The sequence below is a fragment of the Chrysemys picta genome, chromosome 13 (assembly GCF_011386835.1).
Source record: "Chrysemys picta bellii isolate R12L10 chromosome 13, ASM1138683v2, whole genome shotgun sequence".
In the NCBI taxonomy this organism is placed as follows: domain Eukaryota; kingdom Metazoa; phylum Chordata; order Testudines; family Emydidae; genus Chrysemys; species Chrysemys picta.
In genome coordinates, this window is record NC_088803.1 from 14794386 (window position 1) to 14807835 (window position 13450).

Genomic DNA, 13450 nt, shown 5'->3' on the forward strand with positions numbered 1-13450 from the left:
AGAAAGCCGCCTGGGACCTTTTTCTTCTGTTTTGGGTAGATAATGTTGGGTCATGGCTAGAACAGCTGACTGGGATTCAGGATTTGTCCTGCGTTCTGTTCATGATTCTACAGCTCAGTCATTGTATAGCCATGAGTGAGCTCTTTCGCCTCGGTGGTAGATGCTCCTCCCATTTGCAGCAGTGTAAACACAAAGTAATTCCACTGCTTTCAGTGACATTACCCGATATTTACACTGAGGTATCTGACAGCAGATTCTAGCTCTCTGGTCTGCATTTTCCCCTCTATGAAATGCAGATAAGATTCACTTAACTTTATACTTCTTTGAGTGGAAGGTTTACAAACCCCTACAAAGCAGTTGGTGCTTACTCTGTTTTCCTTCAGCTTGGTGTAAATCAGCAGTGATCTCATTCCGTCAATGGCCCTGACTATCCTCTCATTCTGCCCAGTGTAAATCCGGACTAACTCCACTGGAGTCAATGGATTCTGCCCTCCCCTTCCCATATTACACCAATCTGCACAAGCCAAGGGTCTGACTCGTGTGAATTAAGGTGGTTTTCACAAAAGGAGAGTTATTTTACTGATGTAATCCTGACCATTACACTTCTCCTTCCCTCCAGAGGCAGCACATGATTTTCTGAAAAAGAAAATGTCCAACCGCACCACCTTGACCCAGTTCCTTCTCCTGGGATTCTCTGACATTTGGGAGCTGCAGATTTTGCATTTTGTGGTGTTCCTGGTGATTTACCTGGCAGCCCTGATGGGGAACCTTCTCATCATCACAGCCGTAGCTCTCGATCACCATTTGCACACCCCCATGTACTTCTTTCTGGTGAACCTGTCCATTATAGACCTTGGCTCGATCTCTGTCACCATCCCCAAATCCATGGTCAATTCCCTAATCAACTCCAGCTCAATTTCCTATGCTGGATGTGTCACCCAAGTCTTTTTCCTCATCTTCTTGATGGGAGCAGATTTTTCCCTTCTCACCATCATGGCGTACGACCGATACGTCGCCATCTGCCAACCACTGCACTACGAGAGTGTGATGAACAGAAGAGCTTGTGTCCAAATGGCAGTCAGTGCCTGGATCGGTGGAATTCTTTACTCTGCACTGCACACCGGGAATACATTTGCAGTAACTTTCTGTGGAGGTAACATGGTGGATCAGTTCTTCTGTGAAATCCCCCAGCTCCTCAAACTTGCCTGCTCTGACTTATACCTCAGTGAAATTGGGGCTCTCATTTTTAGTGCATGCATAGTCTTAAGTTGTTTTGTTTTTATAATTGTGTCATATGTTCAGATCTTCAACACAGTGCTGAGTATCCCCTCTCAGCAGGGACGGCATAAAGCCTTCTCCACCTGCCTTCCTCACCTCATTGTGGTCTCCTTGTTTGTTTGCACTGGCATCTTTGCCTACCTGAAACCCACCTCCAGTTCAGCATCAGGTCTGGACCTCGTGTTGGCTGTTTTCTATTCTGTAATGCCTCCAATGATGAATCCGGTCATCTACAGCATGAGGAACAAGGATATCAAATCTTCATTGAGGAGACTGAGTAGGGGGAGGTTATTCACCAAGAATTATTTTTCTGTCTTTCTCGAATAAATACTCTTTGAGTTTGTGTTTCCCAGTCCATGCCATTTATTTCCATGACAATACAGTTTATGCAGAAGTGGGCCAGATTCTGCTGTCAGTTGCCCCCAGTGCAAATCCAGATTAATTCCACTGATGTCAATGTACTTGAGCTGGTTTACATCAGCAAAAGATCTGATCCAATCCTGGAGTTAAGCTGGTGTGCATTTCATTGGAGGGAAGAATCAGCCTTTCATTCTGTGCCCAAGCAATGCCTATTAAATTGTGTTGCCACTTACACCTTTTCCATGGACACTAGAAGGCAAGAATGGGAGCTTCTTTCCCTTGTGTGTATAAATGAAGTTCAAAGGGACCATCATGATCATCTAATCTGACCTCTTGCACATTGCAGGTCGCAAAACGTGAACCACCCACTCCTGTAATAGACGCTTAGCCTGCGGCTGAATTACTGACATCCTCAAATCATGGTGTAAACATTTCTAATTACAGAGATTTAACCCTTTACATTAGTTTAAACCTACAAGTGACTCATATATCATGCTGCAGAGGAAGCTGAAAATACCCTAGGGTCTCTGCCAATCTGACTCCAAAGATGGTGATCAGTTAGACATTGAGCAGATACCTGGAAAAGAATTATCTGTAGTAACTCAGACTCTTCCCCACCTAGTGTCCCGTCTCCAGAACTTGGGGATTTTTGCTACTGGTAGTTGCCGATGGGCCATATACCATATGTTGTGGTCAAAGACACCCACACAGTGATTTTAGTTCAAGGACTCAAGCCTGAGGCCAGTTTATTGACATACATATCAGTGCACTGGGGTGCAGTCCGAAGACTGACACACTGAGGACCGCTCGCAGGTGGGTTTTTATTTCATTAAACCGCAAGCAAAGTACAAACAATACGTCATGAGTTAAGAAATTGGGGTTGGGGTCAGCCCCCCACTCCACCCGGTACCCTCCTCATTATTTCCCAAGAGCTGGGTGTTTATTTGGGTAGAGGGGCGTTTGGTGGTTTTCCCCAGGGGTGGTACTTGGCACCAGTTTGAGTACATTTCTCGGCAAGGCACATGTTATTTTCCGGGGGGTTTCGGTGAAGGGTTAAGGGGGGTTTATCAGGGGACGCTAAAAAAAGATCTATGATTGGCTAATTTGCAAAAGCAATTTCTTCATACAAGCGGTTATTATATTTCATAAACTTGTGGTTATTAGGTTGCCAAGGCCTTTACCACTGTTACTTCCTCCCCCCCCCCTGGCCATTACCCTTGACTGAGTTTGGGAGAGAACCATGTTGTTCAGTCTTGCTCAGGCTTAGGCCTGTACTACTTTTTGTAAAGGCAGTCAGCATAACAGTCCTCTGTTAGAGGGTTTATTTCGGGGCCTTCAGATTCACAGCTTTGGCTATTAAAAAGAAGGCCCCCTTGTTCTACTTCCCCACACATAGTAGGCGGTTTCATCATGCCATCCCCTCCATAAGCATATCAAGCTCAGTCTTGAAGCCAGTTAGATTTTTTTGCCCCCACTGCTCGCCTTGGAAGGCTGTTCCACATGGCATTAAAGAAGTCAGACTGGCATATGTGAGAAAATAATGAGACCTTAACATTTAGGGCTAGATCCTTAGCAAACCAGTGTAGTTCTATTCACTTTGATAGTGCTTAACCAATTTCCTGCCTATGGGGATCTGGATTCCTAATTTCAATGGACATACATCCATTTACATCTAACGTTGATAGAAGCTACGTAGGTGTTGAACACAGGGCCTGTAGATTTTCAAGCAGGATCTCGTACTATCTATGCTACAAGCACTAAGTGAACTAGTACAGAGAGAACAGCAGACTCATAAGCTGCTGTACAAGCTCTGACCACTAGAGGGGGAAAAGGAGCCACACTGTGTTAGTCTGGGTTATTTGCATTTTCTGGAGTGTTAGGATCTGAGTGACCGTGTGTACCTGAAAATAAACTGCAATAACAATGACATGGGATTAGTGGGAACGTCTGGCATCCAGGATGTGTCAGGTGAATTGAGTTCAGATAAAGCATCCGCACAGAGTCACATGTACAAATGCCACCCACTGGTCTTTGTGTTTTACAAATCCCTTCTGCGCCCCATCACCAGAGCCCATAAGTCTGTCACAGCCCTACCAGGGAGCCTGCCTGTTTAGATCAAGCTGCAGGGTCTCCCACCCTTATGTCTGAAGGTCCCTGGTGCAACCACAAGGTACAAGCCAAGACAGTGACCATCATATAAGTGCAACAGGGGCCCTATTTCTATATTTATCATAGAATCTTAGAATCGTAGGACTAGTCCAGTCCCCTGCACATATGGCAGGGCTAAGTATTATCTAGACCATCCCAGATCGGTGTTTGTCTAACCTGCTCTTAAAAATCTCCAACGATGGAGATTCCATAACCTCCCTAAGCAATTTATTCCAGTGCTTAACCACCGTGACAGTTAAGAGGTTTTCCCTACTGTCCAAGCTAAACCGCCCTTTCTGCAATTTAAACCCATTGATACTTGTCCTATCCTCAGAGATTAAGGAGAATAAATTTTCTCCCTCCTCCTTGTAAATATATTTTATGTACTTGGAAACTGCTATCATGTCCCTGTGACACTTTGTGCTCAAAAACAGTACCCTGGCACCCCCATATTTTCCATGGTGATATGACTATGGTAGGTTTTGTACAAAATATGCCTTGTGAGGTATCATTTCAAAAATCTGAATATCAATAAACATTAATATCCTGTTGCATTGTATGTGCTATCAGTGTATGGGAAGTTATGAAGTTTGGCATGTGTGTGTTACTGAAATATATTGTAAGATTGGAAACACCTACAACCAGCCTTTCGGGTACAACAATGGAGAAGACAGCCAGCATTGATGACCTTTAAGGGGAATCCACACTACAAGGACTATCACAGGATCTGTATACAATGAAGGCTTTCCATAGGGAGCACATAGAGAATGGAGGCTGCTTTACTCACATCATAGCAAAGAATCTTTCCAGAACGCTGGAGGAATCTATAAAGGGGAGAAGTGACATAATTACTTGGTCTCACTCCCCCCACAACTCAACACCTGGAAAGACAGCTTGTGGACAAAGACTTTGAACAGGGGAGGTGGTCCCAGGCTGAAAAGAGAATCCCATTCTGTGTCGGAAGGAACTATACCATCATGGTGAGACATTGTTTGAGTCAAATCCTGTCTAGTTTATTGAACTCAGATTGTAATTTTGCTTTTATTTATTGGGTAACCAACTTTGATCTGTATGTTTATTACTTATAATCACTTAAAATCTATCTTGCTGTAGTTAATAAATCTGTTTTATGTTTTACCTAAAACAGTGTGTTATGCTTGAAGTGCTTCGGGAATCTGCTCAGTGTAATGAAGTTGGTGCATGTCGACTTTCCTTTGTAGAAGTGGCTGATTGGGTAATAAACTTTCACCGGTGAGGCTTCTGACCAGGTGTGATGGGGTGTACCTACCTTGAACTACCCCTAAAGGGTTGACTGTGCTTTTCAGGCTGGGGAAGCCCCAGCTCTCTGACTCTGCTCAGCATGCTCAGTCTGGAGGCAGAGTATAAAAGGAAGCAGCCCAACTCAATGTGGGCAGATTGCTGAAGGGGGAGGATGCAGACTGCAGGCTCTCTCCAGGGAGCTGCTACAGGCCCCAGACACAGATCCAGAGCACGCAGAGCTCCAGACTGACCCCAGACTGCCTGAGGAGCCCAGAGAAGAGTCCGCACTGGCAGGAGCTACCACTTGAGGATCCCACAGACCCGAGGGAGCTGTAGAGCATCGCTGAGGGAGAAAGGGTAGGATGCAGCCCAGGTGACTTAGACTTTTCTCCAGTGAGTGAACTGGGGAACCAGTCAGTGTGTTTCAGGAGGATGCCCACTGACTCGGTGGTGAGTACCCTGATCACTGCCAGGGCCCAGGGCTGGGACTCGGAGAAGAAGAGAGGCCCTGAGTCCCCTTACCCTGGGCAGCACACACTCCTGAGTGGTGCCTCCATTCCCCAATGGTTCAATAGGCCTCACAATTCCACAGAGTGTGGCAAATTCATTGACTCTGGACATTAGGTCATGCTGCCCTGACTGGAAGGGTCACTTTATTGTCTCTGGCCATCTGCCTGCCTGACCTGGCTTCCCAGGAGGTGTACTGCCTGCCAGAGGCCTGTATCTGAGACATTATGGAAGGATTCTCGAGGCTCATCTGTCCCTCTGACTACTACTACTACATCCATGTGGGAAGTAATGGTATCTGCGATGTATGACTGTGACTACTGGGCTCTGGAAGTGAGGGTAAAGGGTTTGGGGGTGCAGGTGGTGTTCTCATTGATACTCCCGGATGAGGGTAGGGGCCCAGGCAGAGACTGACACATCCATGGGGTGAATGCCTGGCTGTGCAGATGGTGTTGCCAAGAGGGCTTCAGCTTCCTCAGCCATGGGAAGCTGTTATGGGAAGAAGGGCTGCTGAGCAGAGTTGGGGTCAATCTATTGAAGAAAGGGAAAAGTATCTTTGGCTACAGACTGGCTAACCTAATGAGGCTGGCTTTAAATTACGTTTGAAGGGGGAAGGAAACAAAATCCCACTGGTAGTCTAGAACATGGAGACCTGGGTGGAGGGTTGGAATCTCGGGGAAACATGGGATATCGCAGCATGAGCAAAGGAGACACAAGAGGGAACATAGAGGGGAAATCTAACAGTCATCTTAGATGTATGTCTTCTCATGCAAGAGATATGGGGAATAAAAAGGAAGAACTAGAAATACAAATAACAAGATTAGTGTAGTGATAAGTAGCAGAGGGATAGCTGTGTTAGTTTGGATCTGTAAAAAGCGACAAAGAGTCCTGTGGAACCTTATAGACTAAAAGATGTTTTGGAGCATAAGCTTTTGTAGGTGAATACCCACTTTGTCAGATGCGAAAGGTGCTAAAAGAGTTGGCGGGTGTGATTGCAGATAATGGCCAATGGCTCTTTGAAAACTCATGGCGCTTGGGGTAGGTCATGGATGACTGGAAAAAAGGCTAAAGTAGTGCCCATCTTTTAAAAAGGGAAGGAGGAGGATCCAGGGAACGACAGGCCAGTCAGCCTCACCTCAGTCCCTGGAAAAATCATGGAGCAGGTCCTCAAGGAATCAATTCTGAAGCACTTAGAGGAGAGGAAAGTGATCAGGAACAGTCAGCATGGATTCACCAAGGGCAAGTCATGCCTGATTAACCTAATTGCCTTCTATGAGGAGATAACTGGGTGTGTGGATGAGGGGAAAGCAGTGGATGTGTTATTCCTTGACTTTAGTAAAGCTTTTAATACAGTCTCCCACAGTATTCTTGCCAGCAAGTTAAAGAAGTATGGGCTGGATGAATGGACTATAAGGTGGATAGAAAGCTGGCTAGATTGCCTGGCTCAACGGGTACTGATCAACAGCTCCATGTCTAGTTGGCAGCTGGTTTCAAGTGGAGTGCCCCAGGGGTCGGTCCTGGGGCCGGTTTTGTTCAATATCTTCATTAATGATCTGGAGGATGGCGTGGACTGCACTCTCAGCAAGTTTGCAGATGACACTAAACTGGGAGGAGTGGTAGATACGCGGGAGGGTAGAGACAGGATACAGAGGGACCTAGACAAATTAGAGGATTGGGCCAAAAGAAATCTGATGAGGTTCAACAAGGACAAGTGCAGAGTCCTGCACTTAGGACAGAAGAATCCCATGCACTGTTACACACTAGGGACCGAAAGGCTAGGAAGCAGTTCTGCAGAAAAGGACCTGGGGTTACGGTGGACGAGAAGTTGGATAGGAGTCAACAGTGTGCCCTTGTTGCCAAGAAGGCTAATGGCATTTTGGGCTCTATAAGTAGGGGCACTGCCAGCAGATCTAGGGATGTGATCGTTCCCCTCTATTCGACATTGGTGAGGCCTCATCTGGAGTACTGTGTCCAGTTTTGGGCCCCACACTACAAGAAGGATGTGGAAAAATTGGAAAGAGTCCAGCAGAGGGCAATACAAATGATAAGGGGGCTAGAGCACATGACTTATGAGGAGAGGCTGAGGGAACTGGGATTGTTTAGTCAGCAGAAGAGAAGAATGAGGGGGGGATTTGATAGCTTCTTTCAAGTACCTGAAAGGGGGTTCCAAAGAGGATGGATCTAGACTGTTCTCAGTGGTAGCAGATGACAGAACAAGGAGTAATGGTCTCAAGTTGCAGTTGGAGAGGTTTAAGTTGGATATTAGGAAACACTATTTCACTAGGAGGGTGGTGAAGCATTGGAATGGGTTACGTAGGGAGGTGTTTGAATCTCCTTCCTTAAAGGTTTTTAAGGTCAGGCTTGACAAAGCCCTGGCTGGGATGATTTAGTTGGGAATTGGTCCTGCTTTGAACAGGGGGTTGGACTAGATGACCTGCTGAGGTCCCTTCCAACCCTGATATTCTATGATTCTATGAGATGAATGTAGTGGAAATTTCCAGAGGCAGGTATGAATATGCAGGCAAGAATCAGGTTAGAGATAATGAGGTTAGTTCAATAAGGGAGGATTAGGCCCTCTTCTAGAAGTTGAGGTGTGAATACCAAGGGAGGAGAAACTGTTTTTGTAGTTGGCTAGCCATTCACAGTCTTTGTTTAATCCTGAGCTGATGGTGTCAAATTTGCAAATGAACTGAAGCTCATCAGTTTCTCTTTGAAGTCTGGTCCTGAAGTTTTTTTGTTGCAAGATGGTTACCTTTAAATCTGCTATTATGTGTCCAGGGAGATTGAAGTGTTGGTCCTGCTTTGAGCAGGGGATTGGACTAGATGACCTCATGAGGTGTCTTTCAACCCTAATATTCTATGATGCTATGATTCATATTTTAAGTTAAGCACTGATTTATGAGTTGTGTGAGATTAGTACCTTAGTTCAGAATATTCAAAGGAGCTGAGTTTTAAATACATATGTAGTATACACAACCCTGCACAAACATGGTTTAATAAATAATAAATAATAACAATAATAATGCAGCCAACCTCTGTGATCTAGACACAATTGTATCTTTGTGTGGATGAGAGACCATTGGCTAGATCCCAATCTACCCTTTGAAGCAAAAGGCTAAATCCTATTTGTTATGGTTATAAGGTTAGAATAACCTCTGCTTTCTGCTCTGGTCTTTGAGTTCACACCCTCATGTCTCTGTCTTGCGCCTGTCCCTCTCTTAGAGTTGAATGATGTGATTCTCTCTCTCAAACTGGGTCCCAGGCTATAGCAATTTGTGCACCCACCGTGATTTCTCCCACTGTGCTTGGTACCTGAAGTTCTTCCCATTGGAGCTGTGACCAGTAGTAAGTTGAGTGACTAGCCTGGCCTTCACCATACAAAGTACAATTTATTTACCACTATAGGAACAAAGCATAACATAAGAAAAAATATGAGCAATTCCAGATCGATCATTGCAGTAGTTTGGTAGGATAAACATTTATGTTTATTACACAGACTGAGTTTGTCTTTAGGAAACATTACAATAGCTTTCTATTCCAAAATGCCTTTCCACCATAGCAAGAAGAGTACAGTATTTACTTATTTATTTCAATAAAAAAGATAATATACTTAATTTTATAAGGAGTAGGTGCCCTAACACATCATAAATAAGACAATAAAATCCCATCAACATTAAAACAATCATTTAAACAGGAACTCAGCAATCCACACACCTACAGAACCTTTTTTTAATGCTTCATCTTTGGGGAAAGGAAAATTCCGAGTCACCCAGAAAACCCTTTCAAAGACATTATGACATTGACACCTTGAATAGATGACAAAATAAATGGATATCCACATTTAATCAAACATATCCCACCCCGCAAATTCCTACCCCCCAAAAATCACCTGTAACAAAGAAGCAAGTCAACCAATGAATCAATAAAATGAAACAACATGAAAAAAGAAACAATCAAGCAACCAAACAAGCCAAGCCTCTCATACCCCGAACACATTTTTATCCCAAAAAAGGAGAAGTGCCAGAAAGTTCATGAAGACCTCTAGTAACTTAGCTATGGCTATTCTGTGCAACATGCTCAGATAGCAAGGTGATGTTAACAGTATAAGACAGATAGGTGTGTATGTACATTTATGGACAGATATTTAGATTCTGATCTTATTTATATTAATAGAGATATCCCATCTCCTAGAACTGGAAGGGACCTTGAAAGGTCATTGAGTCCAGCCCCCTACTTTCACTAGCAGGACCAAGTACTGATTTTGCCCCAGATCCCTAAGTGGCCCCCTCAAGGATTGAACTCACAACCCTGGGTTTAGCAGGCTAATGCTCAAGCCACTGAGCTATCCCTCTCAGTGTGAAACAGAGGATAGGGTGCTAGAACAGGAGATCTGGGGTTTAGCCACATTGCCCTCTTCTATGTAATTGAGCAAAGACAGGCTTTGGCTGGGGGCTTCAACTCTCTGTGCCTCAGTTTAAAGGTGACTGCATGTATAAAACATAGTCTGAGGATACTAACATTGCTGCTTACTCAGTTTTAATATCCTGCAAGAATCTTGTTGAAAGAGCAATAAACGTGATTGGAATAGAGGGTGTTATTGGACAATATTAATGCTGGACCACTGGCTTAAATATTAGTTTCCAATCTGGAGAATTCAGATATTTTCTGTTCAAATTATTTCAAAGGAAAAGTGGGCTTTAAATTGAAAACATTTTATGATAGGACTGTGCTATCCTTAATATCAACTTATGTATTGGAAGCATCTTTTTCTTTTTAAAAAAAACTCAGTGAAAATTTTTCAGTTTTCAGCATTTTTTACCAGCAATTGTTTGGTTCTCAATTTACAAAACCAAAAAATTGGTTTGGTTTCTACAATTTCAATGACAATAGAAATTTTTATACTGGAAAAAAAATCAGCAGCTCTAGATATTTGATTAAATGATAGTAAAAGTTTCAAAGAGTTCCAATTGTAACTCATAGTTCTAGTTTTACATTGCTCCACTATATTAGCACCCAAACATATTTAACTGAAATAGCAGACTTACAGTGTTGGTCTTTGTGGAATGTTTCCCAGCCTCTGAAGCATTGGACAGTCCACTGCCAGGATTCTTCAGTCATTGTCTGTCTGTGCACCTGTCAGTAATGCCTCATCACTGTATTATCAAGCTGCTGTCTCCCAGTCTCTTTGCGATATTCCCTGAGTTGCTGGATCTCTCTGCAGTTCCTAGTAGACAGGAAACCACTCCACAGATGGGTGCCCCTCTTTGGGCAGACTTGGCTGAAAGGTGAAGGACTAAATGGGATGGGGATTGGAAACCCCTCCTAGCTCTGAAATTGATCCTCACCTGTGCAGAATTCAGACACAGTCATAGCCCAGGATATACCTGGCTTGGAGCTAAATAGCTGAATATGGTCTCCAGGACTGTGAGCCCAGCTGTGATCTCACCTCAGGAACAAACCACTCTGACAAGCTGCGCTACCTGACCCTAATCCCACAGAGGGGCAAGAGCACCCAGCTTGGATCTCACATGATGGCAGCATCCCTGCAAGTACCCCTGGTTAAAAACAAGGCAGGGCTGAGTCCCATGTGGCATCCCAAGGAGATTGCAGAATAGAATAAATATTGGTAGCACAGACATCTGAGCTACCATAGCTCAGAGCCCAGTGGCACCAGAGCACCAGTTGGCCTGGAATAGCCTGTTCCTTTATTAATGCCACATAAACAGCTTTGGGGGAGTAGAGTTTTCTTTTTCTCCTGCATTCTGTCTGCAGCTCTTGGGATGCAGCCACCAGAGGAACCCACAGCTCAGGCTGCTCTGGCTGTTTGATGTTGGTCACTAAGAGGTACCCGGAGGCAAACACTAAAAGCTCAGCGCAATGTCCTAAAATGGTGTAAATTGATACAGTTCCATTGAGTTCCAATGAGTTAGGGCTCTTTACACCAAGTGGAGATGTGGCCCTTTGATTTCAATGGAGCTACTTTGTTTCACATTAGCTGGGGATCTGGCACTAAAACAGCGATGAAGCTATGTCAGTTTTCACCAGTTGGGAATCAGGCCTCATTAACTCCACTGGAGCTATTGCTGATTTACACCAGCTGGGGATATGTCCCCTTAAACAATTTCAAATCCATTTTATTTGCCTGTGAATCTCAACTGAAAGACAAAAGTTTCTATTCAGTCGACACGTTCTTTGCTCTTTGCCCCATGGGATTAATTGCCGGAGTGTAAATTCAATGGCTAAGGAGCAATTCATTTCCACGGGGGAGAGAACTTTGGACCAGTTCAGTGTTGCAGAGTTTTTTCTGTATCTGAATTTCAACTTCTATAGGGATGGCTGGCCCTGCTTTCTTTCTTTCTTTCTTTCTTTCTTTCTTTCTTTCTTTCTTTCTTTCTTTCTTTCTTTCTTTCTTTCTATATATATTAGCGCACACAACACAAAATAAAAGACACATTAGTCTGCAGGTGAAATGCTGTATGCCATCTTAAAACTGTTTATTTCACACTGATTGTAAGTATATCAGAGAGACTGAACAAATAAGAAGGGTCAGATCCCCATGTGGTGTAAATCAGTTGTAGCTCCATTGGAGTCAAAGGGGCCAGATCCATATCTATTGTACATCAGTCCTGCCCACACACACACTTTGTGTAAATCTGTTACAGTACCATTGGAGTCAATGAGGCCAGATGCCCAGATGGTGTAAATTTGCCTAGTGCTATAGAGCTATTCCAGTTGATGTGACCTGAGTATCTGTACCATGATGCCTAGTTTTATGTTTGTTTCTGTATTTGAGATTCTTATTGCTTAGAACCTCCATCCCATTTTAATAGCCATGAAACAGTCTAAGATCTTGAGATCATGGTTCATAGACAGAAATGTGAGAGGTGGTCACCCAGCTGGGAAATTGGCTGATGAATATATACACATTAGGTATGTGGTGGCTAGATAACATAACAGGGATGGTGTGGGATCAGAGAGTGGGGAAAGGCCCAGTCACAGACATCCACCCAGAGAAAGCACCTACTCCAGCATGAGGCAGGCAACTTCAGAGGTACTCCTAGAAAGAGTGGGGAGAAGTGGTGGCACATCTGTAAAAACTGGGTTGTATTTCCCAGAATTGATCCATGTGGTAAAGTTAACTCCCCATCTGGAGTTAACATTTTCACTGTATCAGGCTCTCTGCAGACTCAGGCAGATGTTGTATTGGTTACACTTGGCTATCGTCTTAGTTATGGGTTGTTTTCAAGCTTTCTAGCCCATGAAGAATTGAAAATTACTTTTGTTTAAAAAAATAAAAAACTGAGATTCTGCTGTAATTCCATGACTCCTGGAGCTGGGGCCCTGTGCTAGGTCTACAGTGCTTAACCCTTAATCCAGTTACTAATACTACTGTCACATTTCCATATGAACAATTTCTATAGCTTGTGCAGGGATATTATGTGATGTTGAATGGGCAATGTGGATAGTCCCCGTAATTTTGTCTGGGTGAAGAGGCAGAGGATCACAAATGAGAGAGGAACCTTCCACAACACAATCTCTCTACTGTGCTCTAAAAAAATAGTCTGAGAACTTCAAGACAGAAAAGTCTGCCTAGTTGAGTCCCTTTTCAAGATTGGAACCAAAGAAAAGCAACATTTGAAAACAGGTCTCAAAATAATTATTGCAAATATTGTCTTAATATTAACAAGATGGCAAATGCTAACACTGAAGGATCCCTAATGTTACCGAAATATCGGGTCCGCCTAGCTGAGAGCCAATAACAGCCACACAGGGATAAGGAAGAGATTGCTTTATTCTGCAGAAGAAAGGAGAGCTTTGCACCTTAGTACAAAAACTCTAACTCATACAAAAACCAAAAATCTTTTATACACACTCAAACACAGGCTCTGGTCGTGTT

General features: G+C 43.8%; 1 protein-coding gene across 1 annotated transcript; it reads left to right on the forward strand.

Moving 5' to 3' along the window:
* The first annotated feature begins 648 nt into the window (after positions 1-648).
* On the forward strand, positions 649-1605 carry LOC112060468 (olfactory receptor 14A16-like). The gene has a single exon (XM_024110916.2). It carries the CDS (start codon positions 649-651, stop codon positions 1603-1605), a length of 957 nt encoding a protein of 318 aa, XP_023966684.2.
* The last annotated feature ends 11845 nt before the right edge of the window (positions 1606-13450 follow it).